Source organism: Ailuropoda melanoleuca, chromosome 8 (genome assembly GCF_002007445.2).
Source record: "Ailuropoda melanoleuca isolate Jingjing chromosome 8, ASM200744v2, whole genome shotgun sequence".
Taxonomy (NCBI): Eukaryota; Metazoa; Chordata; class Mammalia; order Carnivora; family Ursidae; genus Ailuropoda; species Ailuropoda melanoleuca.
Genome location: NC_048225.1, coordinates 53,384,013 through 53,410,784, shown reverse-complemented (window position 1 = coordinate 53,410,784; position 26,772 = coordinate 53,384,013). Strand labels below are relative to the sequence as shown.

General features: G+C 56.3%; 2 protein-coding genes and 1 long non-coding RNA gene across 4 annotated transcripts in view; 2 read left to right on the top strand and 1 right to left on the bottom strand.

Moving 5' to 3' along the window:
• Positions 1-672: 672 nt before the first annotated feature.
• Positions 673-9,612, top strand: SERPINH1 (serpin family H member 1). 2 transcript variants are annotated; one of them, XM_034666320.1, is made up of 6 exons: positions 678-831; positions 2,338-2,381; positions 4,761-5,422; positions 5,843-5,941; positions 6,045-6,277; positions 8,605-9,612. In XM_034666320.1, the coding sequence occupies exons 3-6, from the start codon at positions 4,801-4,803 to the stop codon at positions 8,905-8,907; spliced, it is 1,257 nt and encodes a 418-aa protein (XP_034522211.1). In that variant the 5' UTR covers positions 678-831; positions 2,338-2,381; positions 4,761-4,800; the 3' UTR covers positions 8,908-9,612. The 2 variants fall into 2 exon arrangements, with proteins under 2 accessions (XP_002915344.2, XP_034522211.1); XM_002915298.4 differs by lacking the exon at positions 2,338-2,381 and having other exon boundaries at positions 673-831.
• Positions 9,613-11,379: 1,767 nt separating this feature from the next.
• On the top strand, positions 11,380-17,038 carry LOC117803360. Its single transcript, XR_004627150.1, has 3 exons — positions 11,380-14,655; positions 14,756-14,981; positions 16,132-17,038. It is a non-coding gene; the product is annotated as an uncharacterized LOC117803360 (long non-coding RNA).
• Positions 17,039-21,657: 4,619 nt separating this feature from the next.
• Positions 21,658-26,772, bottom strand: part of MAP6 (microtubule associated protein 6) — a 70,276-nt gene continuing 65,161 nt past the window's right edge. Inside the window, 1 exon segment of the mRNA XM_034666318.1 lies at positions 21,658-22,745. Within this exon segment, the coding sequence (XP_034522209.1) occupies positions 21,818-22,745 (928 nt within the window). The 3' untranslated portion in view covers positions 21,658-21,817.

Sequence of the window (26,772 nt, the reverse complement as noted above, 5' to 3'; positions counted from 1 at the left end):
GACCCAGCCAAACCACGACATTCCCAGAGTCTCCGCCTCTAGCACGACTTTCCAGAGTTAGGGTCAGGTATTGGCCCGGTAGGATCCCTTTTCCCCTCAGGGAAGTCGCTGAGGTCGAGCTCCTCCAGGGTGTTGAGGGTAAGCTGCGGATGGAGAAAGATGCTGCCTCTCCATTTCTGACCACCTCCCCTGAGACAAAGGAGAGGGACCCTGACTGAAGAGGGGGCGTGTCGGGGGACCTGATTAAGGGTCCGCTCGGAAACCGGGGAGTGGATCGCCTCGGGGCAGAGCCCCTGCAAGGGAAAGGGCTGCTGGAAGGGTGTGCGATCGGGGTGAGCAGGCTTGTGGGGAGGGTGCTCCTCTCCAGGGAGCCGGACCCCGGAGCTCAGTGTCCCCTCCAGCTCAGCTGTCCGAACTCCCCCCGCCCCCGCCCGCTCCCCATCTCCAGGACCTCGAAGGTCCGGAGTCTCCGCAGGGTCTGCCGAGTCCAAGGACACGCGCGCGCTGTGCAGGTCTTGCAAGTCGCAGCGCCCGGCCTCTCTGCGGGGGTTCCCCGAGCCCCGCCCGGTGTGGGGGCAGTAGGACCCAGGGGCCGGGTGAGGCCCCGCAGAGGGAGGGGCGGGAGCCGGGGCGGTCTGGGGGAGGTCTTTGGCTTTTTTTGGCGGAGCCGGGGCACCCTCCGGAAGCTTTTCCAACTTTCCAGAAGTTTCTCCGGACGGGCGGGAGGAGGGGAACGCCATATATAGACCTGGGGAGCCGGGAGCGGCGGAGAGTGGAATCCGTCCGCGGCTCGAGTGGAACTCTCGTCCGGCGCCAGCCCGCCCGGCCCAGGTGAGGGCGGGGGCCGGCCTGCGCGCGAGGGGCGCTTTGGGGGTGCTCCAGGCAGTGAGAGGGGACGGGAGGCCCCCGGGGAGGGGTTGGGGGCCAACCCGGAGCCCGCAGACTGCAGTCCCTGGCACCTTGGGAGCAGCTGGAGCGTTTGGGATCGGGAGCCTGGGGGTAGACAGTGATGGCCGAGTGAGCGTGCAGGGGCAGGGCGGGGCGGGGAGTCGGGGCTCGAGAAGGCTCGTGCAGAGTTCTACAGAAGTGTGGGGCAGGCATGGTGCCGGCAGAGAGGAAACAGTGGGGCTGGGGGCAGGATGCTGAGACTCGGCCTTGTGCAGGAACCAGAAGGGAGGAGGTGGGGTTTGGGGCCCTTTCCAGCAGGGGCGGGAGGCCAGGCCAGCCGTGCAGTTAAGGGCGCTCCCACCTCTGGGGCTGAGGCCCAGGGGTCAGCAGGGGTGGGTGGACCAGCTTCCTGGGGCTTGTTAGGGGGTGGGGGTGCATCTGAGCGTCCTGAAGGTAGGGTAGTAGGAAAGGAGGTGAAAGAGTCGAGGCTTTTCCCGAGGCGGGGGTGTCTTGGGGTCCCCACCGTCCCCCCCAACGGTGGCTGCATTTCTGACCGGCAGCCTTCACGTGTAGATGTTGGCAGCTAAAGGAGGAACTTGACCAACACCATCTCCCCCACCTCCCTCCAGAAAGGGGGTGAGGAATTAATAGGGTCCATATCCCCCCACCCAGGAGGGGGTGGTTAGCTGACTAGAAGGCTTTGAGTCACCCACTCTTAACTCCGTCCTCTGCCACCTGGTTCTTGGAGTAACTGCAGGGTTAAGGCTACTACTTCCAAAGGCCAGGGTTCCCTGCCCCCAGCCCAGGGACATTCCTGAGGCGGCTGGAGTGGAGGAAGAATGAAACCACTTCCAGCATGGCCAGGAGGCCCGGCCCCTCCTTTTCCCCGTTTCCGGCAGGTCCCTCTGGGCTGTAGGGCCCGGATGGAGGGCGGAGGAAAATTAGGGGGCCATGATTCCCTGGAAGTCTTTGGCTGGTACCACACCCTTCTGTCCTTAGATGGTTCATCTGCCCATCCCCCCTTCCTGAGGCCTAGGGATCTTTTGTGTCTGGTGATCCACTCCTTTTGTCTCTGGTCACCCTGATTCCCAGCAGAATTTTTTTTTTTTTTTTAAACTCTCTGTGTAAGAGGATACCACATCCAGGCTTCCTTGGGGGCTCTGTGGGTGCTTCTGGGAGGAAGGAGCCCTGAGCTAGGAGGCCCGACCCCCGTCGATTCTGTGGGACCTGGGGTGGCTCCCTGCCCCTCTCTGGCCTCAGTTGCTCCCACTGCACAGTGAGGTGGACCACCTCCAAGGCCCCTGTGGATCTGGGACTGGTTAAGCCTTCCTTTGTGCCAGGGGCAGTGTAGCCAGGGTCCCATTTGGGGGTTGGGCCTTCCAGGCCCCACCTCACCACCACCCCAGCTCTGCCCTATCCCACCCTCCTCACTCTTCTGTTTTCTTTCAGAATGAAAAAGGCAGGCATTGAGCTCCCTCTGAGGCAGTTTCCAGGTACTTTAGACTCCCTCAAGTGTTTGAAATCCTCTCTGGTGGACCCCCTAGAATTTGCTTCCCTTCCCCTCTTGCAGAAACCCGGAATCCAGTCTCAGCTGCGTCTGGCTAGCTGTGGACACAGCCCTCGGCTTTGTGGGACTGTAAACCGGCTCATCATGGCCTCAGGGCTGGGATTTCTCTGTGGCAACGTGGGCTGGGCTGTGGGAGGCTGGCTTGCTTGCTGTGACTTGTCTTCCTCTGTGACTGCTGCTGGGTGAACAGGGCAGCCCTCTCTGCAGCCATGCATCTCCCTGCACAGCCAGATGCACAGACTCAAAGCCAAGGCCAGGGAGGCTCAGGGGCACCCCCTGGGACCTGAATCCTGCTTCCCCGGCTGGAAACCCCCCTCCTCCGCCGGAGGATGGAGAGAATTCCGTTTCCAGCCTGCCACGTCACCTAGAGCGGGAGTGGGAGCAGAAGCAGGAGCAGGAGCGCAGCTGTGTGGCTGCCTGAGGAATCCCAAACTAGTCATTTGGAGCTTTCTCGGAAGGCCCCTCCCAGTCCTTTGAGGTTCTGGTTGACTGTGGGTGGGGGCTGTCAAGACGGTGTCTGCCACGTGGCAGGGCCCTGAGCTGGGCTCCTTGACTTTCTCCCCGTGGGATGCTAGTGGCTTCTGCCCGGGGTCTGTGCTCTGGCATCGGCCGTGTGAACTAGAGGTGGCCTTTGGATAGAGTGGCATATGCGTGTTGTCCTGGCAATCGTCAGTAGGGCTCCATTTCATTTTCTTAGGTGTCTTTGTTTGTACAATAAGCCTACGGTCATTCTGCCTTTGAGGCTCCAGGCCTGGTGGGGAAGGACCCAGGGCCGGGAGGAAGGTGGCCTGGGCCCTGGGATATATCACCTCCCCAGTCTGGACTCTTGGTAGGGTGCAGGTCTCTCTGTGCCTTGCCTCCTCCCCTACCCCTTTCCCCACGGGTTCTTTGCCTCCCCTTTACACTGCACCCTCAAAGAGGTGGCAGCCCAGGGAGGGGGACCTGCCCGGGTTCACAGGGTGGCTATGGCACTGGCGTCTTCCCAGAAACCCAGTGCTCCTGCAGGCGGGCCGAAGTCCTGGGGGTCTTCCACCACATTCAGACTTTCTTGAGGACCATGAGATGGGATCCGCCAAAGCAGCGGGCTCCCGGCCTCCACCAGAGTTCCTTCCATCCCTTCTCCTTCACCCTGTCATCACCTCTTCCGTCCTGCATGAAAGTAGGGGGGATGTGTCCCATGCAGAGAGACCGTCCTGATTGGAGGCCCCAGGGAGGGGAGCGAGGCTTGTTTTAGGGGCCACTGCTACTGCTGTTGTTTGGGACGGGTCTTGAGGGCCACCCTGAAGCCGTAGGGCAGAGGGCCTGTGTGACAGCCACTGTCAGATGGGAGGGCAGAATGGAACGTGAGGTGGGCCCAGCTTCCTGCCAACACACATCTGGGGTGAAGGGGAGAGAGTGTCATTGCTCCACTGTGCTGTGACTTACCCCTCCTCCAGTATCCTTCCTCTCAGGAAACCTACTCCCCACTCAGCCGGTGTCCTGGGAATTTCCCCTTCCTGCCAGGGCCGTGGACAGGTGGGCAGGCATGTCCCTGCTAGGACACAGGCCTTGGGCATGGAGACTTAGACCCTGACAGCTTGGAAAATGGGGACCGAGGCTGAGAGAGGAGGGGACACACACTCAAGGTCGCCTGTGGGGTGGCGGAGCAGAGCATCTTGGCTCCCGCACTTAATGAGTGATCTAACCAGTGACTCATTAACATCCAGGGCAGGAGGAAAGGCGGGGGGAGTAGGCCTTCAGCCTGTCCCGACAGGACATCCTTTGCCTGGGCCCCTGTGCTTCATGCAGACCCTCAGTCCATCTGCCACTTTTTTCCACTGGAAAAGGGCCCGGGCGTGGTAGGAGATCAGAGCTACTCTTTATTCAAACTGAGGACCCTAAGTCTGGCCCTGGTTTCTGTTCATTCAGGAGCAGCTGAGGCCTCCTGTGTGCTGCGCACTGGAGATCTGCAGGGAAACCAGACTGGCTAGATTTCCTGCCCTCCTGGAGGTCACAGACTAGTTAGGGGTGGAGATAATGCATAATAAACACATAAGACTCAGTGCTGTCAGTTCAGTGGAAGAAATCAATAGGGAGGAGGTGGTGACTTGCTCGAAACCCCATTTTGGCTAAGGAGCTCGGAGAAGGCCTCGGAGAGAGGGGGCAGACTGAGACCTCGGATCTGGGCAGCTCCGAGTTAGGGCTGGGTTCCCCAGCACTCAGGGGCTCTCTTGCTCCCATCTGCAGGGGGCTTGGGGGCTGCCAGAAGGCGGGGGATGGTCGTCGGGGAGGAACACCCAGGGTTTCAGGGCCACCCTCTCTGCAGCCCCCACAGGCCCTCCGTGGTGCAAACAGTCCTCCCAGCCATGCGCTTCCTCCTGCTCGTCAGCACCTGCTGCCTGCTGGCCGTGGCCCTGGCCGCCGAGGTGAAGAAGCCGGCGGCCGCAGCGGCCCCCGGCACGGCGGAGAAGCTGAGCCCCAAAGCGGCCACGCTGGCCGAGCGCAGCGCCGGCCTGGCCTTCAGCCTGTACCAGGCCATGGCCAAGGACCAGGCGGTGGAGAATATCCTGCTGTCGCCCGTGGTGGTGGCCTCGTCCCTGGGGCTTGTGTCGCTGGGCGGCAAGGCCGCCACGGCGTCCCAGGCCAAGGCGGTGCTGAGCGCCGAGCAGCTGCGCGACGACGAGGTGCACGCAGGCCTGGGCGAGCTGCTGCGCTCGCTCAGCAACAGCACGGCGCGCAACGTGACCTGGAAGCTGGGCAGCCGCCTGTACGGGCCCAGCTCGGTGAGCTTCGCCGAGGACTTCGTGCGCAGCAGCAAGCAGCACTACAACTGTGAGCACTCCAAGATCAACTTCCGCGACAAGCGCAGCGCCCTGCAGTCCATCAACGAGTGGGCGGCACAGACCACCGACGGCAAGCTGCCCGAGGTCACCAAGGACGTGGAGCGGACGGATGGCGCGCTGCTGGTCAATGCCATGTTCTTCAAGCGTGAGTCCGGAGGGGAGGGGCGCCCGGGCACAGACCCCTTGGCGGCTGGTGGGGGGGGTGGCCGCGGCTCAGCAGGTGTTGCCCACGTGCCTGACGGGGGCCAGGGTGGGGGGCGGACATGGCAGTGGCTGAGCTGAGGGTCCTCCTTCGGAAGGAATTCCCTGTCACATGGAAACAGCCAGGCCCTGAGTGTCGACAGCCACAGCTTCCGACAGCATGTCCCGGGGCCAGCACCCGGTCCCCCAAAGCGGGCAGCATGTACTCAGTGGGTTGGGTGCTCAGGGGGGAGGGGGGCTGCCGCCGAGCCTCAAAGACTGGAACGAAGGCCTGTGGCAGAGAGAGAAATCTGGGGGGTGCCGTTGGGGGTGTGTCCCAAGTGGGGGGCCTGTTTCTGACCTTGTGCTGTGCTTCCCGCTGCAGCGCACTGGGACGAGAAGTTCCACCACAAGATGGTGGACAACCGAGGCTTCATGGTGACCCGGTCCTATACCGTGGGCGTGACGATGATGCACCGCACAGGTGGGTGCCCCACGGAGCCGCGGGCCGGGCTGGGGGGGAGGGTGCATGGGCCTGGCCCGCCCCCGGCCCAGCGTGCCCAGCGGCCTCTCTGCTCCCCGCCCAGGCCTCTACAACTACTACGACGACGAGCAGGAGAAGCTGCAGATCGTGGAGATGCCCCTGGCGCACAAGCTCTCCAGCCTCATCATCCTCATGCCGCACCACGTGGAGCCGCTCGAGCGCCTGGAGAAGCTGCTGACCAAGGAGCAGCTGAAGGTCTGGCTGGGGAAGATGCAGAAGAAAGCTGTCGCCATCTCCCTGCCCAAGGGTGTGGTGGAGGTGACCCACGACCTGCAGGTGAGGGGTGGCCCCACCCGGGGGCCGCGGGGCCTGGAGGAGAGGGCTGCTCGGGGCACCCATTCCCTCAGCTCGGCGGGTCTGCCCCGAGCCTCGGGGGCTGTGCAGGCAGTCCTGGAGTCCTGGGCGCTGCCGGGGAGGAGGCGTGGAACCTGGCCTTGGCAACGTGGCGATGACAGCAGCAGCCAAATACAACTGGGCGCTTGCTGTATGCTAGACACTCTTCTGAGCCCTTCGTGTACATTAAACTTCTAATCCTCAAAACAGCTTTCTGAGGTAGGACCATCAGGCTCCTTAGAGGTGAGGAAACGGAGTCTCAGGAAGGTTAAACAGCTTATCCGGAGTCACACAGACGGTAGCTCAGGGGTCTGGCCCCAGGCCGTGCCCCGGTCCTCTGCTGTGCTGCCTCGGAGAGTCTGAGGTGCCCCCAGCGACAGGCTGTTTCAGCCGACGGTCGATCCCCTCGTGGCAGAAAGCCCAACACTGGCTGTCCGCAGTGCAGCACTAGTGACGGCTGGAACCCCAGTCCTCACGCCCAACAGCATTTTCCCCTCGTGACCACCCTGGGTCTCTTGAAGCCACACTTGCTGAGGTCACCCCGGCGAGTCAGTGGTGGAGCCGTAGTTCGTCCTCAAGGTGAAAACTCAGGGTGGCCTTTGTGTCAGTCACAAGAGACTTTTTTGCCTATTCAAAAGGGGAAGCTTTTGTGTCATTCCTGCCTTGGATGCCAGAAAGGGTTCCTTGGCAAGCTTCTTCCTCACAGAATGCAGACTCACTGCTGACACTGGATGGAAAGCTGGAGACGGAATGGGGCATGGGCTCCACCCCGCAGGCTCGTGGAGCCTGTGCCATCTGTACGGTGGATCGAGCTGAGCTTTCCAGATCGGAGCCGTCACTGTGTCCTGGGCCTGTCCCAAGCCCTCCCCAGTTCCTCCTGCAGTGGCTGCTGTCTGACTCCATTGTCCCCTGTGTTCTCCCGTGTCTTCTTAGAACCCTGGGTGGGCACACCAGTCGCGGGGGGGGTGTATTGAGTTGGGAAGTGTGAAGTGTGTGATTTGCATAGGGTCCTTGGGACTGGAATCGCTAGCTGGACCTGGAACACCTGTTTCAGGACCCCTGACCCTCAGGACTCCAGGTCACGTGCCTGTTTAGCCCTGCCGGGGAGGTGGAATGTTCTGCAGAAGCCTGAACTCCGAGGCTGCCGGTGTCTCGGACCTCAGTCCTTCGCTGCTCTGCCTTCCTCACTGGGAGACAGGGAGGGTGTGGGACCTGGGCCCTGCCCTGGGAGAGCTCTGAGCCACCGGCAGGAAGCAGTCAGGCCCAGACACTGAAACAGAGAGAGGCTGGGATGCTGAGCTTCAGGGAGGCAGGGCTGTGGTCTTGGGGAGAGGGAAGGCTTCCTGGAAGACGGGGTGGTTAAAGGACCCTACCAGGATGCAGGTAGGCCATCGAGACACCGTTGCGGGTACCGGTGGTTCAGTGAGGCTGCCGGATAGAGAGCCAGGGGGCCCTGCTAAGGGCTGAGGCTGAGGCACAGGCACAATCACGTGAGAAACAGCTTGTACTTGGCTTCCAGGGGCTCTGCAGAGCCACGGAAAGCGTGTGTGTTGGGGGGTGGGGGTGTGTGTTTGCGGGGCTGTGTTTTAATTTTTTACTAGTAATTTTACTAGCATTATAAATAATTTTACTTAGAAAATATATTAAAAATAGAGAGATCAGTGTAATGAGCCCTCAACCATCCTTAACTCACGACCGGTAAGGATTCACTTATACACACCCATTGTTCCCCCTTCAGATTATTCTGAAGCATAGATCACTCCGGACAGGTTTTAGGCCTCAGGGTTATATGGTCATGGCTATCCTTAGATTAGTCTTTCTCACATTTGAGTGTGCCAAGAATTACCCAGAGATTTTGTTAAAGAAGGTTCCCGGGTCCACCCCCGGAGACTGACTCAGTGGCTCTGGGAGGGAGTGGGTCAGGAAATGTGTGTTTCCTATAAGCTCCCAGGCAGTGCCCATCCCGGCTTTCCACAGCCCGTACTCTGAGGAGCGCTGATTAAGATCGCTCGGCAGGACCAGGGATAAACTCTGCCTTTTCCCCCAGCCTCAGTTTCCTCATCTGTGAAGTGGCGATTAGAAGCTTTTGCAGGGTTGCTGTGAGAGTCACAAGGCAGTGGTTCCTAGTGCCCACATCATGTGTAGCACACAGAAGGTGACCGGGAGGGGAGCAGACAGGGTAGGAGGTGATGGGTTAGGTATGGGTAGAGGGTGAGGGTCTAGGAGCCTTGCCCGTCGTGGCCTCACCTGGCACCCCCCTGGTCCCACAGAAACACCTGGCTGGGCTGGGTCTGACCGAGGCCATCGACAAGAACAAGGCAGACCTGTCACGCATGTCAGGCAAGAAGGACCTGTACCTGGCCAGTGTGTTCCACGCCACCGCCTTCGAGTGGGACACGGAGGGCAACCCCTTCGACCAGGACATCTACGGGCGCGAGGAGCTGCGCAGCCCCAAGCTCTTCTACGCTGACCACCCCTTCATCTTCCTGGTTCGAGACACCCAGAGCGGCTCCCTGCTGTTCATTGGGCGCCTGGTCCGGCCCAAGGGTGACAAGATGCGAGACGAGCTGTAGGGCCCCAGGGTCACGGGATGGCAGGAGGCAGCCGAAGGCTCCTGAGACACATGGGTGCTATGGGGGGGGAGCTGAGGTACTGACCTTGGATGTTCCATGGGGGTGGGGGTGGGAAAACAGGGCAGGCTTCCCGTGTGTCCGAGCAGATCTTCCCAGGCAGAATTCACTCTGCCTGGACGTGGGCCCCCAGATACCATGATGCTGAGCCCAGACCCCACACATGCTGTGGGACCTGGGGCAGTAGTCATGTCCTGCCCCCCAAGTCCTAGGATTAAGCCTGCCTCAATCAGTGTTCATATTTATAGCCAAGTGCTTTCTCATCTGTGAGACGGAATCGAGCTAGGGGGGTTCAGCCCAGCCCTGTGGAATGGGGGCCCTCTTTCCCTGATGCTACCATCACCTCAGCCCTCTCTCCAGCTCTATTCCAATCCTCTCCCAGTTCCCCTCAACTCTAAAATGAGGTGCTGCAGCCCCTGGGACAGGCACCCCCACGATGGCCCTGGCCCCAGAGTGGGGGAAATCAGGAGCTAGCTCATGGGGGGGGCTCGTGGGCAGACTCTGGTCAGGCATCATGGGGATGAACTTTTTTTTCTCCTTTGTAGATGTTCAAAGGTGGGGAGGGAAGGGGGAAAATGAGCCTTTGTTGCCGTCAAACCAAGAACTTATTTGTACAATTTTTTTTTTCAATAAAACTTTTCCAGTGAAGTTTTGTTGCAGCATGGAAGGTGATTGGATCAGAGATTCCCAGGTCATTCTTCCCAGGGGACAAGGGCTCCTTCTGTGGAGCCAGGGCCCACATCAGGCCCTGAAATGCCAGCCGGTAACTGCAGGCCCAGTCCACACCGCCTTGGGAAATTATTTTCACTCTGGCTGCCCTGGACAGGTGGCTGCAGGGCTGGAATGACCGTGCTGGGCCTGGAGCCCAGGGCGTCCCAGACTTGAACTTTGGCTGTCCAGTCTGCAGCCCCCTCGCTTTCCAGTTGAAGCTGACCTGGTCCAGACCCAGGGCCAGAGTACGAGCTCAGGCTGCCTGCCTAAGCAGGGTTCAGCAGGAAGGGGCCGGTGGGATCCTGGGTCTGTTTGGGTGAATAGCAGGAGAGCCCTCCTCATGCTGGTTCCCTCTCTTGGTCTTTGGGGCTTGGGACACCGTAGCTAGGGAAGGACAGGGTGAGGGGGATGCACAGGCCAGAAGACCCGTGGCAGAGGAGAAGAGGAAACTGGAGTTGACCCCCATCTCTGCTGCTTGCTGGCTGTGTGATCTTGGGCAGTCACTCCCTCTCTCTGGTCACCCTTCTGACTTCCCTCTTGCAACAACTTTGTCCTGGGGTTGTTGGTCCAGGGAGGGAGTCCCTGCCTGGCTGGGCCAGCAACACAGTTGGAGTCCTCCATGATGTGAACGGGGCTGCAGAAGGGCCAGCTGACTCACTCCTATTAGTACCACAACAGAATGTTAACACATCTGTCAGAGCTCCGGGTCCGGGTCTGTCCTGTGCTGTGGGCCCAATAAATTAGATCTCTGCTCTCAAGGGGCTTCATTTGGAGGTGGAAGGAGGTGGAAACTTACAGCAACAAGGGGGCTCACTACTCGCTGTTCCAGTCCCCTGGGTCATTCTGTTCCCAGACTTGCCACACTTATTCCCCTGCCTCAGGGCCTTTGCACTAGCTCTTCTTTCTGCCTGGCAAGTGGTTCTTTGCCAAGGGTGCTTTTTTTGTCATCCAGAGCTCATCTTGAATGTCATTTGCTCAACGGGGCCTTCCCTCATAGCCCAATATAAGCAGCTCCTCCCTACCTCAGTTTCTGTACTATATTTTCTCATTTTATTTTATTTTATTTCTTTAAGATTTTATTTATTTATTTGACAGAGAGAGACAGCCAGCGAGAGAGGGAACACAAGCAGGGGGAGTGGGAGAGGAAGAAGCAGGCTCCCAGCGGAGGAGCCTGATGTGGGGCTCGATCCTGGAACACCAGGATCATGCCCTGAGCCGAAGGCAGACGCTTAACGACTGCGCTACCCAGGCGCCCCCATATTTTCTCATTTTAATGATCCTTTAATGCTGTGAAATTTTCCCCCTATTGACGCATTCATAGTCTGTCCCCACTACTAGAATGGAAGCCCCACGAGAGTAGGCACCATGTCTTGTTCACGGCTGTATGTCCTGCACAGCATGCGGCATCACACGCACAGAAGAAACTAACAACGTATCTGCCAAGTGAAGCCGCTGTGCTAACGGGTGCGGGGCTGTGGGAGTAGCGAGGGAAGCCGTGACTGCCGTGGGGAAGTCAGGAAGGCTCCGCCTTGAAGGATGAGTCGGTATTTTTTTAAAATCAGAATAATGATTTAAATATCAGCTGGTACTGCCTTTGTATTTTGCTTTTTTTTTTTTTAAAGATTTTATTTATTTATTTGACAGAGATAGAGACAGCCAGCGAGAGAGGGAACACAAGCAGTGGGAGTGGGAGAGGAAGAAGCAGGCTCATAGCAGAGGAGCCTGATGTGGGGCTCGATCCCATAATGCCGGGATCACGCCCTGAGCCGAAGGCAGATGCTTAACGACTGTGCCACCCAGGCGCCCCTGTATTTTGCTTCTAACGCCATGTTTGTGCCAAACACCGTGTTGGTCACTTGATATATATAATTTTATGCAAACCTCTTAGCAGCTTGGCTAGGTGGGAATTATCCCTGTGTTAGTAGTGGGATGACCGAGGCTGAGGGAGGTTAAATACTCTGCCGAGCCCCTACAGCACAGCCGGGGTCTGAGCTGGAATTGCTTCTAGTACTTAGGCTAGTTCTCCCTCCATGCCACCTGGGAAGGGCAGGAGAGGAACTGGCCAGATTCTAAAGGTGCACAGCCGGCTTACAGTCTATACATGTCGTCCCACTGCTTCCCCACAATAGCCAGGTAGGCGGGAAGTCATCCTGATCCTACAAGCGCAGCTCAGAGATGGGCAGAGACTAGACAAGAACCCGGGACTCCTGGACCCAGAGTTCAGCCTGCACCAGCTCCCTCACCCAGCTGGGAGCTCACAGTGAGAAAAACCAGGCAGGCGCGTGGGGGTCACCCCCATGACAGAAAGGGGGCCCTGAAGCCACTTGTTGCCATCTTGGCACACCCCGGGACTGGGGAGAGGGCTGTGCTCCCGCCTCACAGTGAAGGGTGGAGTTGCTGGTGTGGAGGGTGGCAGGGCAGGTGGCGGGAGGGGACAGGTCAAGGGTAGGCGGGGGTCGGACACCAGGTCAGTGCCTCCAGTGGCCCGTCCAGGCCCTGTGTGGAGTTTTCCAATGGAGGCCGTTGGAGGGAGGGCCTGTCATTCCCACCACGCTTCTTGTTAAAGTCGCAGATGACTGCTGAATCGTGAGGGTCCTGGATGTAGGGCAAGCGTGGGGAGAGGGGATTAGCTTTCTCCTGAGCTGACTATGTGCCTAGCCCTGCTGTCCCTGATCTCATTAACTCCGCAGAGATTCCCTAAGGGTAGCTACTACTGTCCCACACTACAGACAAGAAAACTGGCTCAGAGAGGTGAAGTGGCCGACCCAAGGCCACCCAGGAGGTCACCAACAGGGCCTGGCCTCTATGGAAACCCAAGTCTCCTGGCTGCGGAGGAGAGAAATCACAGACAGGCATGAGGGCTGCACTCCACAGTCACCAATGGGACTCCACGTGATCTTACCCCCAGTCCCTGCAGCACGGAGCTCATTAACCTGAAACCTATGGAAGAGGAAACAAGACCCCAACCGAGACGTCCTTGAGAGCAGGCCCTGGTCTGCCTGTGTCCTGCCGCCCCTAGACCTAGCACAAAGCCTGGTACAGAGAAGGTGCCTAGGAGATGCTCACTCAAGGGAAGTGGTCCAGTGGCTGCTCTGGTACTTGGTGGCCAAGGCATTGGAGCTTGACAGACCTGACCTGTGGTCCTGCAGCCTGGGTTTTCCCTGGCACGGTGGCCTCGCGATTCTGAGAGGAGGAAGGCAGGAGCTAAGGCCCTGGGGCCGGCATCACGTCAACTCCATCACATTCTGTCAGTCAAAGCAAGTTGTGAGGCACTCCCAGATCCCAAGGGTGAGGAACAGACTCCCCCGCTCCATGGCAGGAACAGCAAAAGAACATGGGCGTGTTTTCCATCTACCCGCCAGGGGCAGGCAGTTCTCCTCATGCCCCACTCCCCTTGTCTCCAGTCCCACCACTGGAGTTCGGTGCTCACCTGCCTCCGGGGGCTAGTTCCGGAGTCAAGTCTAGGAGGAGGAAGCATGCACATCCAAATCATGGCTAATTTCCATCAGCACAAAATCTGGAAAACATAGGTGGGAACATTTTCTGCAGGTGCTAGTCCATGGAGGGAGAAACATCATTTCACTGGCCTGAATTTATTTATAATACAGGACACATTCACCTGAGATCCTAGATTCAGTGTGCCAGTCTGGGGTGGTTTTCATCGTTGGTTTAGCTGGTTGACTGAGCCCTGGATTCAATCGGGAACTGTGCTTCATTGATATTGAAGTGCCAGGAATTTCTTGCTTTAAAATAGAGGAGGGAACCCAAAGACTAAGGGAGGGAGGAAGGTTGAGGTGGGTTTACCGCTGTGTGAGGCACTCACAAGCCCCCTGGCCAAATTCCACATTCCTAACTTCCTCTTATGGAGCCTGCAGGAAACTCCCTTCAGCAAGACGCTGGGAGCTGTGTTAGTGAGGGGAGTGTCTTTGCAACACGACGACGACGGCGATGACTTGCTACCGTTCTCTGCAGGCTGGGGATGCTGCCGGAACACGCTGCCACAGAAACGCGCTCCAGAATCTCAGTGGAAATGCTGGGGCCCCAGGGGAGCAGAGCAGACACAGCAGCACTCGGCCTTCTGGAACATCAGACGTCAGGCGGTGACCAGAAGGGTCTAACTCACGGGTATCTTCAGCAGAGGTTAACTGTTCAAAGGCCAAATAGGACCAAAGGGACCAAACAGGCAGGCTCTCAGTCCTCCTTCATCTGTATAACAGAAGCAGCAAAACAGGAACCAAACAGACCCTTTGAGGTTGGGCTATGGAAGCCTGATGTGAGCCCCTATGAGAGAGAGCCTCAGTTCTCCCCGCCAAAGCGCCTTGAATGAAAGAGGGGCCAGTGCACTTGAGAGCGAACCCTTCAATGGCACCCAGACACATACTGTAAATCTTTCCTGGGCTATTTGCCAGAGAACTGTGCTCTGTGAAGGGAAAATACACAGGCTTTTCAGGGCTTAGCAGACCTTGAGTCTATGTAATGCTAATTTCTGAGGATACAGAGAACCACTGTGTAGGGGCTCAAGCAGATCCGGTGGTCGTTGGAGTTTGGACCCGAGTCCACCCATGCTGCATTCAGCGAGACTCCGGACTCGTCCTGGAATTATTGCCTTAGTTTCAGGGTAGACAATTGAAATGTATGGGCAGAATTCACACAGGACTCTCCAGGCCTATGGAATAAAGGCCGTTCTTGTAGAAAGAGATAAGTGGAAACCCCTGGAACGTCCCCTTCTTACTAATCAATAGACTGAAACAATGGTTCCGACTCAGGGACAATCACAGACATTTGTGCCGTCATCAAAGACTTGAAAGTAGCAGGGGTGGTGTCTGTCACGTGTCCCTTAACTCGCTGGCGGGGCCAGTGCAGAAGGCATGGGGCTCAGAGAGTGACAGCTCTCAGAGGCTCACTCCATCCTGAAACTCTGGGATCCTGACCTGAGCTGAAGGCAGACGCTTCACCGACTGAGCCACCCAGGCATCCAAGGTTTTTTGTTTTTGTTTTTTTTGGAGCAAATGTACATATTTTTTGTCACTTGATGTGAAACCATGTATCTGAAACTATTTTTTTCTCTCTCCCTCTATAGAGAACGCCAGAAGCAGTTTTCTTTCTCTTGGCAGAGACAGCAGCACAGCTTTCTCATCTTGTCTTGAAACTCGTCAAGTTGCTGGTTCTCTGCTATGATTAATCTTTGGGGATTTTGATTATCCTCCCAAATGACAGGAGAGCGTATTTTTCTGCCAAATCGGTTACAGTGTGTTCCTAGAATTTGGAGAGTGGAAAGCAGCAAGGACTTTAGATGCCTCGATAAGGTACAGCTGTGCTGAGAATGGGCGATAAATCCCATGAGAACATAGAGGCCTGCCACCCGAGTGAAGTTTCTGGGTGCTCAGTGGTCAGGATTATTAGTATTGGGATTCTCCATAGAAACAGAATCAACCGAAGATGCAGATATACGTGATATGGATATAGATACAAATATAAAGAGATTTATTATAAAGCATTAGCTCACACAATGATGGAGGCTGAGAAGCCCCAAGATCTGCAGTTGGTGAGCCAGAGATCCAGGAGAGTCAACGATATAGTTCCAGTCCAAGTCTGACGGCCCAAGAAGCAAGCGAGCTGATGGTGTCAATGCTAGTCTGAAGGCAGGAGAAAACCAGTGTCCTAGCTCCAAGACAACCAGGCAGAGAGCAAATTCTCCCTTACTCAGTCTTTTGTTCTCTTCAGGCCTTCAACAGATTAGATGAGGCCCACCCACACTGGGGAGGCAGTCTGCTTTGCTCAGTCTACAGATTCAGACACACTCAGAGTAATGTGTGACCAAGTATCCTGGCATCCTGCAGCCTAGTCAGGTCAACACAGAAAATTGACCATCACATCCCGCAAAGGGAAAGAACTTGCTGTACTTTCGTCCCCTTAGTCGCAGTAAGAAAGCACACTGGTTGGGCTTCCGTATATGTGGGAGGCGATTCACACCATATTTTGGTGTGCCGCTCTGATGCATTTACTGAGTAGCCTAGAAGTGCCTGTTTTGAGAGGAGCCCCGAGCAGGAGAAGGCTTCCGGGTAGTCCAGGCGGAAGGGCAGGCAGCTCTTTCAATAGCTTCGATGACCCCAAAGGGATTCAGGTGTCTGCAGCGGATGAGGGTGACGGCGGAAGGCTGACGGAAGAGCCGCAGTGGCGCGTCTAGGACTTAGGAGCAAATCCAGGCACTCCTTGGGGAGCCGTTTTCTTCCTTTAGAGGAAGAGCTCTTGGCTTGTCGCTGGGCCCAGCTGAGAATGGTCCCTGTGTGGGAGGCACGGCAACGACAAAGTAATTAATGACTGTCACCCGCAATCTTCACTCTTCTCAGAATACTTGACGTGCATGTGCTCAGCGATTGCTACCTGGGATGTCAGTGAGTCACACATCAGGGTGAAAACACTCTGCTTCTCTCCTTTTTCTCCCTCATTTCCTAGAATCAGGCTCCTGTGTCTTCCACTCCAGAGATTCTGCCAGCGTCAAGTTCGCCAGTGATCTCTTTACTGCTAGTGCAATGGGTACTTCAAAAAAATTATTTTGGAAATAGAGAAATTTCGATCATACGTGAAAGTTGAGAAAATGGTATAATGACCTTCATCACAAAACTTCAACATGTATTGACATCTTCCCCATTTTGTTCAGTGGACACTTCTTAATCCATATGGGAGGGAAGCACTCGTGGTCTCTGATCCTGTGGGCCCCTTGCTCCCTGATGCTTTGCCTGAGGCAACATTCTTTCCTAGATCTCCTCTGACCTCTCTGCTGCTCGATGGCAGGCTCCCCTCAGGGGCTCCTTCCTCTCCTGTCCCTTAAATGCTTGCGTTTCCCAAGGCTCTGTCTTATACCCTCCACCTCTCACTTTCCACACCCTGCCTGGGTAAACACACCCTCTCTCGTGACCTCACATACCTTCCCAGGGCTGGTGAGACCCAAATTTCAATGAGATCCCCATCTCTGCCTTCATTCCGGACCCTGTCCAAGGCTGAGACCACTATATCCAGAAGTCTCCTAGACACCCCTGACCAGCTGTCCCATAGGTGTCTCCCCTCAACATGTACTGAACTGAGTCCGTCCTCCTGCCCCAACCGGTTGTTTCCTGGATTCCTGTATATCCACTCAATGCACACTGGGTGTGTAAGAAAAAATGGAAGCTTTGGAATAAGCAAAGAAACCACTACTATAATAAAAAAAATGGACAATAACAAGTGTTGACAAGAATGTGGAGAAATGGGAACCCTCGTACATTGCTGGTGGGAGTGTGAGATGCCTCCCAGGAATCAGGTCTAAGCCCACTGAGGATGTTAGAGTGGCCTGCTGGAGGAGGAGAGGGGATTACAGTGGACGTGCTTTGATGGGTGAGGAGTAGAGTGGCCTGACTTGGGGAAGGGGGTGGGTGTGTGTAGAAAGGGCAGGGAGCTGGGGAGCTGGATTGTGGGGCCTCTGAGGGATGGGCTACAGGGGTGCCTGGAGAAATGGCATAAACACCACTCAGTCTGGGCAGGCTTTGGGAGCTCCCAGCCAAGCATGGTGTAGGGGCCTGGGCCACCCGTGCCCGCCTGGCTGGGGCTGGGGGCAGCTGCCGTGGTAACCTGTGTGTCTTCTTCTCAGGGTGGCCTGAGCCTCCTGGGTCTGTGACTAGCCCCAGGGACAGCGGCAGGATCCTGGTAAATGACTAAGAATAGAGTTCCTGCCAGCTCCGGCAGTGAGAGGAGGGGACTCCAACTAGATTTCATTTGATTTATCAGAATAAGGAAATGCACATTTCTCATGTCCTGAGTGCCATGATGTAATTCGTATACAGCATTACAAGCTGTGATGTTTGCGAGGTATAAAGGGGATGGCCGTAGAGAAGGAGGGCAGATTCCCTATTTACTTAGCAGGCAGAGTGGACACGTCTTAGTGTTGGATTGGAAGTAGAGGGCTGGAAATTGGTGCAAAAAACCCAAAAACAACCCCGAAGATTTCCAGCTTTCTGACTGAGAACTGGGTCACTCCGGGTCCCTTCCCCATCCCTTTTCTCTAGATGACCCATCCTGGCCGGGACAAAGACTACCGATGGTACTGCCCCAGTGCCACCTGACCCCTGTCACCTACCGTGGATCCACACACTCCATGTCCTGCTGGCCCACCATGTGGTAAGTTGCCTTGGGCATTGGGGGCAGCCAGCAGGTGTAAAGGGAGGGGATCACTTCCTGGGGGGAGTAAAATCACAGCCTGTCCCCGGATCAGCCACCAGGGGCTCCGGCGAGGGCTCCTGCGAGGCCTAGGCCTGGCTCCTAGAGGGTCTCCAACACTGGCCTTGAGGTGGCGCCTTCCCCCCAAGGCGGAGTCTGTGCCCATGCACCCTAGGTTTCCTTCTCCCACCTGCGGCCCAGTAGGTCCCCCCCAACGGCCCATCTGCAGGGGATGTGCGGACAGCCGCAGGCTGGGGCCGGGGTTCACTGATTCCCTCCCCAGGGTGGGGTGGGATCTCTGGCTGGAGGGTTCCAGCCAGGTTCACGGGCCCTTGGGCTGGGTCTGGGAGTCTTGGGACCCGAGTCTCGGATCTGGGCTCAGGCACAGGCCGACTGTGTTTGGCCCAGGGCTGGAACGGGAGCCTCCCCTTGCAGAGAGCCTCCCGACCTGCCCACCCCTCCTGGCCTCCTCAGTGGGTACTCCAGAGCCTTTGGGGGCCCGCAGTGTCGGTGCCGGTGTAGTGGCGGGCAGCGGGGTCCCTTCTCTGGATTCACGGTGCGGCCTGGGCCTCAGGAGGGAGACGGAGGGATGGAGGTGCCAGGTGCTGGGGAGGGGCCGGAAAATGCCTGCCGCGGGAAAGGACCAGGCCGGGAATGAAGTCTGCTTCTGAGAAGGGCCAGGATCCAGTCCATTTCCTGCCTTTTCCGGCCCCAGCCCTGGACGGGAGGCCTTGGCCCTCACCTCCCTCACTGGGCCCTCTTCCTGTGCGGTAGAGAGCTGGCCCATGGGGCCCAGGCTGGCAGCTCAGCCCTGGGCTGGAGGCTCCCCGCCTCACAACCTCTAGCCGCTGTCGGGAGGGCTTTACAAGTGAGGAAATGGAGGTGGTTGGCTCTGGGCCTTAGCCCAGGTCCACCTGCTCCCCAGCTGAAGCTGAGAAAGCGAGCAGCCGCTGCCGGGTCCGTGTCCGCACTCTCTCTCAGCCCTTGATGCTGGGCATCGCAGGCCTAGCCCTGAAGGCACTGGTTTCTTCTTCCAGCTTTGGGCCAGCCTTCTCCGCTCGCTCTGTGCATTTCTCGCCCTACCTTTTGAAAGTCTTCAGAGCTTTGGACCGGGCCTACTTCTCTTCGGTTGCGACGCTGTCCCTGGGGGAGCTTAACCTCCCCCATGTGGGGCGGACTCCCGGGCAGCTCTTTCTTCAGAGCTGGAGCCCTGGCAGCCAGTGGCCTCCTGGACATCCGGCCCCGGACGTTCCGCAGCTCTGAGATGGGCCCGTCATTGGCCTGGTCCCTGAGGGTGTGTGAGTTACAGGACTGGCTGTGTGGGTCAGAGGGAGACCTGAAAGGAGGAAGGTTTCCACACACAACACTTCTTTCACCTCAGTGTGGCCTTTCTCGTCTGCAGGGCCCCGACTCTGAGAACTCGTACGGCAGCAAGCTCCGTGTTGGGCCAGGGAGAATCCTCACAATGTGTGTGTGTGTGTGTGTGTGTGTGTGTGTGTGAGAGAGAGAGAGAGAAACAGAAGTTTCTGGAAGCAGAAAGCCCTGGTGCCATTGGGAGTGGGCCTGAGGAGGCGGGCTTGGGGCCAGTTGCTCAGAAAACTATTTGGAAGTCATCAGTGCCTCCTGTGATGCTCTCTCTGTTAACAACCCAGCTGAGCTACTTTAAAAGGAGCCCTTTAAAAGGGGTTAGTGTCCCTAATGGGTCTTAAAGTCCCTGAGGGGTAGGAGTGCTCTCTGGGAGCCAGCTTTGTGGGGGCGGGGGCAACAGGTGGAGCTCCCCCCATGCTTCCAGGTCTCTGAGGGCTCTGAGGTTATAGTGGTCCATACAGTGGTGTCTTCATAGGACCCATCTCTGACCAAGGCGGAGCTTTGGCCCTGGCAGTCCCCCGGTGTCCTTCCCCAGCCTGCCTTCTTCCCTCAGGTCCTCAGATTCTGGGAACTGGTCACCTCTCCTGGTCCCAGGTTTTTGCTGCATGCAGAGACCTGCCACACTCCTTGGCCAAGCTCTCCTGCAAATCCAGTTCCTTTCATTCAACGACTTCAAGAAAGGGCTTACCCAAGCCCTTGTACCCACACCCCATGAAACCCCTGGCTGTCTGTACTCCATGGCCACTTTCTCCGGGAAGACTTCCTGGCTGTCCTCGGGCGCCATCCCGAACCAACTTTTATTCTCAAGAGACTGAGACTTCTTTACTAATGTGACTTCCATGCCCAACACTGCATGAGACAAAGTGGGTGCTAAGGAAAAGTCTGTTGTGTGTGTAAATGAATGAGGGACCTCAGGATTGTTTTAGAAGCCTTGGCTGGGCTGTCCCGGGTATTGAGTGGGGATTAGCAGGTGTCTACCCTGCAGGTATCCCAGGACTCTCTGATCAGAGGCCTGGTTTTCTCAAGAAGTATGACTTCTGGGGGCATCTGGGTGGTTCAGTCGGTCAAGAGTCTGCCTTCGGCTCAGGTCATGATCCCAGGGTCCTGGGATCCAGCCCCACATCGGGCTGCTTGCTCAGCGGGGAGCCTGCTTCTCCCTCTGCCTTGCCGCTCCTCCTGCTTGTGCGCTCTCGCTCACTCTGTCTCTCAAATAAAGAAATAAAATCTTCAAAAAAAAGAAAAAAGAAGCATGACCTCTGGGTGACCTTTAGGACTGAGCCCTTGGCTAACAACTGTCACCCAGAATTACCCTGGGTCCCTGTTCCTCTTTCCTCTTTGGGCTTCGACTCTGACCAATCCAGGGCTCAGCCGGCTGCAGTTTGGTACTTGTTCCTCGGCCTTCATGGGACCCAACCTGTGAAATGAGAGAAAATATTGGTCTCTGTCCCTGGTTCCTGACACAGAGCTCCTAAAACTCTTGGCACTTCCTGGGTGACAAGACTGTCTTTTGTTGTAATGAGGCAACTCTTGGTAGTCTCCTGGGTAGCTTCCGGGTGGGTGCTAGACACTAGAAAGACCAAGCCATGATTAGAAGCTTGGAGCGTTCAGCGCCACGCCTATCCTCTGGGAAGGGGAGAGCGGCTGGATGTTGGGCTGTCAGTGGATCATGGCTACATGATGAAACCTTCATAAAACCCCCCGAAGTACAGGGTTTGAAGAGCTTCTGGGTTGCTGGAGGTGTGGAGAGGGTGGTGTGCCTGGTGAGGGCATAGAAGCCTCATGCTCCTTCCCCCATGCCTTAACCCACACATCTCTTCCATCTGGGTGTTCATCCATATCCTTTATCCTTTAATGATGAACCAGTAAACCTGAGTCAGTGTTACCCTGAGTTCTATGAGACATTCTAGCAAATTATGGAACCCAGGTAGGGGGTTGTGGAAATCCCAATTTATGGCCCACAGTCAGAAGTATACTTCTGGAACAACTGGGGCCTTGCCATTGGCCTCTGCAATGTGCGCGTGGGAGCGGTGTTGTGGGACTGCGCCCTAAACCCTGTGGGGTCGTTGCTGTCTCTGGGTAGATAGTGTCAGAAGGGAGTCAAATGGCAGGATCCCCAGCTGGTGTCGGATAATTGTTTAATGTGTGGTGTCAGAAGGGAAGTGCTGTGGGAGTGTGAGAGTGAAGGAGAAACCCAGGTTTGTCCTGCCCCACGTGCCCATGGTGGGGTCCCGTCCTCAACCTCCTAGCCTCTCGCACCCCCTCCCATCTTACGCTGTCTGCTCGCAGGAGCCAAGGCAGACTTGTCTGGCCCGGATGGATGAATGCGGAGCCCTGCATGCCCAGTTTTAAATGTGCACGGTGTACGTGAGCGTGCACACTCACACACACACACACATACACACACACACACACACTCAAGTAGAGCCAGAGAGAAACTCCTGAGCCAGAGGGACCAGGTTTATTAGATTCCAGCAAGACTATACAGTACGCGTTTCATGCAGATTAAATATGTGTCTTCGCCGCCCCTGGGAGGGAGCCCTTCCACGGCCAGCTTCTTCCTTGGCATGTCAAAGGGTGAGTGTCAAGGGGAACTCTCAATATATTCCGCATGGGGGACAGTGGGGATCATGACTGGGGGTGGAGGTGGGACAGTGGGCAGCGGGGGGCCTCGAGGACCTTGAGTCTTCAGAGGCTCGGGGACCACAGGACCTTGGTCTTTGGCTGGTGGTGACACCAGAAGGTCTTGATCTTTCAGAGGCACTGGAATTATAGGAACGTGGTTCTTCCCAGGCTCAGGGGCCACCAGATCTTGATTCTTTGGAGGCTCTGGGACCACGGGACCTTGATCCTTGACTAGCGCCGGGACCACAGGACCTTGATTCTTTGCGTGTGCGGCCACCGCAGCCTCATGACCCTTCGGAAGCTCTGCAACCGCTCCGCCTTGCTCCTTGACCGGTTCCGGAGCCGCTAAACCTTGATTCTTCACAGGCTCAGAGAGCACAGGAGTGTCATTCTTTACAGGTGCTGTGACTGCAGCACTTTGATCCGTCAGATGCCCTGAAACCAGAGGACCTTGATCCTTGACAGGCGCCGGGACCACGAGACCCTGCTCCATCAGAGGCTCTGGTACCGTGGAGCCTTGATCCTTAACTCTTGCCGGAACCATAGGACATTGATTCTTTGGAATCCCTGGGACCAAGGAATCTTGGTCCTTTACTGGTGCTGAGATCACAGAACCTTCATTCTTTAAAGGCTCGGGGGCCACGTGACCTTGATCCTTAGCTGGCGTGGGGACCATGGGACCTAGATCCTTCAGAGGCCCTGAGACCACAGGAGCTTGACCCTTCAGAGGCTCTGGGGCCATGGGTCCTTGATCCTTCGGACGCTCTTGGGTCACAGGACCTTGATCTTTCAGGGGCCCTGGGCCCACGGGACTTTGATCCTTGTCTGGCTCTGTGGCTACAGGACCTTGATTCTTACGTGAATCACTGGGGAGTTCAACCGGGCTCCTGCAAAGGAGAGAGAGGTAGTCACTGTGAGAGCCCGAGCTCAGGCCAAAGATTGGGCAGAGCACAGATTGCCTGATAAGTCTTGGCCTCGTGGAGGCTGGCAGGGCAGCTCTTGCTGGAGAGCCAAGAGGAGAGTCTGATTTCCATGTTCTCAGTACGGAACGGGGGGTGGGGTGAGGGGCAGGCTCAGGGATCAGTCATTCAATGTGCTTGCCAATTGATTATAACCTGCGCGTGGCACCTAGGGGACAAGGGCCATACCGGGGCAGGACTCAGAGTGTTCCTGTGGGCCTCGCAGCAGCCCGTCCACCCGCACGCCACCCAGGCTTCTCCTCCTTCCTCCACGGTAGCTGGGCCTTCCTGCGAGCCCGTCTTAGCTATCTGCTCCGATGGCCCCACGGGCCCACGCACGGGCCTTCTTCTGGGGGCCTTCCAAAGCTCCTTCCCCGGACCCCCGATCCCTTGTTAAGGGCTGACTGTGGAGAGGGACAAGAAAGAGGGCAGGGGAATGTCCCTGTGACCGCTGTCCCTGCAAGGGGAAAAGTCGTTTATCATGAATATTGTTTAGAGTGGCCCGCACAAGGTGATAATAAAAAGCAGACTGGCTTCCGGTGGGTTTTCTCACCGCATTTAAATTCTCTATCTACAATGCGCCACATTGCTGCCCGCGCCACTGCCATTGCCCCCACCTTTGGCAGGTGACTGGCTGGGACTCCCTATTCAGGCCGTGAAGAGGCCCTGCTCCCCTCGCTCGGTCCCCGCTTCTGGCTCCCTCTACTGTCCCCGGGCCCTTGCCCTCACTTACTCCAAGGCTCAGGGGCTGCTTTCCCTGCAGCCGAGTCCAAGCATCTCACCAGGCTTCACTGTGGACCCCCGCCTCATCCCTTGGCCAGTCCACATGGTGGAGAGACGGCGACGTCGCTGACACCAAGGGCAAACCTTGCCACGCTCAGAGCCTGCCAGTCAAGTTTAGAATACACACTGGTTCCTTGCAGGCCAGGCTGAAATTTGCCCCTCAAGAGTGGCCGCTCAGCCGGTGTCACAGACCCTCGCACACTTCCGACACATCGCACTCCCCAAATCACTTCTCCTTAGAGCTCATTTCAGCAACCCAGCAACCCCAGGAAGCTGCGCGGGTGTTATCACCCTCGCTTGTCAGATGAAGAAACTGTTCCCGAGAGAACAAGTCATGAAAGTGAGGGACCTGCATGGACTCTGGAGTCTGGATCTTTCCACTCCCGGGGCCTGCGCTCCGTCCCCTGAGGGGCCTGGCACACAGTTGCTGCTCAGGACAGGGTAGCTGTTATCACTCTTTTATACTTTGTGGCCAATCACGTCTTTATGCTCAAAACCGCTTCGGCCTTTTAACAGTTCCTATTAGCTTTTAGGACTGTGTCTTTCTCACCTGCTTATTAAAGCTGCTGCAACAAACCCCTTCTTGCTCACACTTTCATCGCTCCTTAAGGTTTCCTCTCTCTGGGCCTCAAGCTGGTCATCTATTTCACTGGATATAATGATATTTACTTGGAAATTTATGATTAGAGATCATTAGTAGCTTGTACCGTGAAATGACTATGCAATATTACAATGATTTTTCTATTGACTTAGAAGTCAAGTTACACATATTTGGACTATTTTTACTTGGACACGTCATCCCAATCCAGAAACTTTTTTACCGTTGAGCACTTTGAGCTACAAGGGAACTGCCTCTCTCAGCAGATTACGAGTGGCATAAGAGGGCTCTCTGTCGGTCCCTCTGCATGGCTCTGAGCATCGCAGGGGACAGACAGGGGCCAGGGTGGCTCCCTGGCTCAGCCCCACACAGAGCTAGATGGACACAGCTGGCTGCCATCGGTGGGACCTTAGTGTTGGCAGAGAGCGCCAGGCAAGGCCGAGAGCAGTATGCAGAATCCGAGGGTGGCATTAAAATACGTCTAATACTTGGTGGCTGCCCGGAGAGGAAATAAAAACCACCCAATTCAGAATAGAATCAAGCAGGAAATCGATGAGATGAATCTTTCAGGTAGTGAACAGGCTGGGTGGGGGCACCCTGAAGGGGTGACAGAGCTGAGGTAGGAGACACAAAAGGGGGCAGAGCTGACCTTGGTCTTGGGGGATGGCACTGCAAGACCCACCTCCCTGGCAGGACATGGACTTGGGGTCCCGGGCTGGCATGGATATGAAACTGGGGCCGGCCCCACAGCGTGGGCAAAACACCCTTCCCTGGTTGTTGGAGGCCTGGGCTCCCATGCCATCCCCACATTTCTGTTGCGTGAGCCTCTCAGCCACCTGTGAGCTAACCTCAAATTTGCTTGGATGTATAACCCTAGATTGCTTTGCTAGTGAACCTGTTTCGTTAGTAAGTGTCCTTCCTTACTCATGGGAAGGCTTCGAATGAAGATTAGAAATGATAAACAGAATCAAATCTACACTATTACCCCCTTTTTAGTATTAAGTTAAGGAAAAACCTGCATAGATTTATTTTGAAAATATTTGTGATGTTTAAAATAATTTGGCATATTAGAATGTCTAACAGATGAGCTTTGTGATTCCAATATAAAATGTGCAATGGAATAATTAATTTAGATTTGTGATTTTAAGTTGAAAGATATAGGAAAATTTTATAAATTTTGAAAACAAAGATGGAACTTTTATGATAATCCAATAATTATATTTTTAAGCTCAGTTTATTTTAAATTATTTATAATTTAATTTAAATTATTTAGGGGAACTGAATTAAATAGGTTATAAAATTCCCCTTAAAAGAGATTGTTGAATTTTACCAGATTTTTAAAGTATTACTTTTATAAATTAAGCAGGCATTTTTAAAACCAAAGCAGCCTTGGGACGCCTGGCTGCCTCAGTCAGTGGAGTGTGAGACTCTTGAGCTCGGGGTTGTGAGTTCAAGCCCCACACTTGGGTGTAGAGATTACTTAAAAATAAAATCTTTAAAAAAAGTTTAAAAAAAAGAAACTAACGCAGCCTCAGCTGGTTTTCCCGTGAACAGAACCACGCTCGACGGCAGCGTAAAACTCACATTGACCCTGACTGGCCATCACTCCGTTCCACGGTGCCCTGCCAGTCTCCCCATCTGTAAACGTGCCCCACTAGTCCCAGTTAAGGCTGCCAGAAGCCGCACGCACAGCGCGTTCTGTGAGCATGAGACGCAGCCGAGCCCTCCGGGTGGAAGCCGGTTGGTGAGTGGAGAGGGGCCGCATTCAGCCCCGCGCAGCCCACGGGCCAGCTGTCCTTGGGCACAGCCGAACCCGCACAGTCCCATCTGCAGCCCCGAGCCAGCCACAGATCTTCTCGGCACAGCACGTGCCACAGGCCCCCTGCCCCTCAGGCCTCTCGTAAACTAGAACACCCCGTTGGGTTTATCTTGGCTTCTGTGCTGCGTCCTGCCTGCAAGATCTGGGGCAAGTACTCAGCTACTACAGACCTCAGTTTCCCCACCTGTGAAATGGGGAGAACAATACAAACGTCAGGAAGCGTTACAACAGAGGCTCAGATGAGCCTGTTGGGCAGAATGGGAAATCACAGCTCTTGACGTTTGTAGCGTGCTTGGTGCGTCACACGGTGAAGTCCATTCCCATTAAGTGCAGTAAGAGCGTCCTCGGTGCTCACGTACTCCTTACTGCAGCCCACCGGACCCTCACGGCAGCCCTGGATGAAGGCGGGGAGAGGGGCGGCCAGCCCTGCACACTCACCCCCCGTGCACAGCCCTCTGGCCAGCCCGTGCTGTTTTGCACACCCCCAGTGCTTTGTTGCATTGTTCCTGCCGCCTGGACGGCCCCCTTTTGCCCGCTTTGCCCTGTCTGTCCTTGGCAGGTCCGCTCGCTCAGACCCCCTCTCCTCACAAGGTCCTGGTGGCATCTCCCCGAGTGAGCTTTCCCTCGCTGTACCACCTTACCATCTCTCCCAAGTTTGCACGTGCCCCCATTAATGCCAGTCCCCCCGCCACCCCGTTCGACTGTGAGCTTATCCTCCCATCTGCAGCCCTAGCGCCCAGCACAATGCCGGCAAC

Coding starts and splice junctions, on each gene's coding strand:
- SERPINH1 (XM_002915298.4), top strand. CDS start 4,801: ATGCGCTTCCTCCTGCTCGTCAGCACCTGCTGCCTGCTGGCCGTGGCC. Junction 5,423..5,842: donor CAATGCCATGTTCTTCAAGC/GTGAGTCCGGAG, acceptor TTCCCGCTGCAG/CGCACTGGGACGAGAAGTTC. Junction 6,278..8,604: donor AGGTGACCCACGACCTGCAG/GTGAGGGGTGGC, acceptor CTGGTCCCACAG/AAACACCTGGCTGGGCTGGG.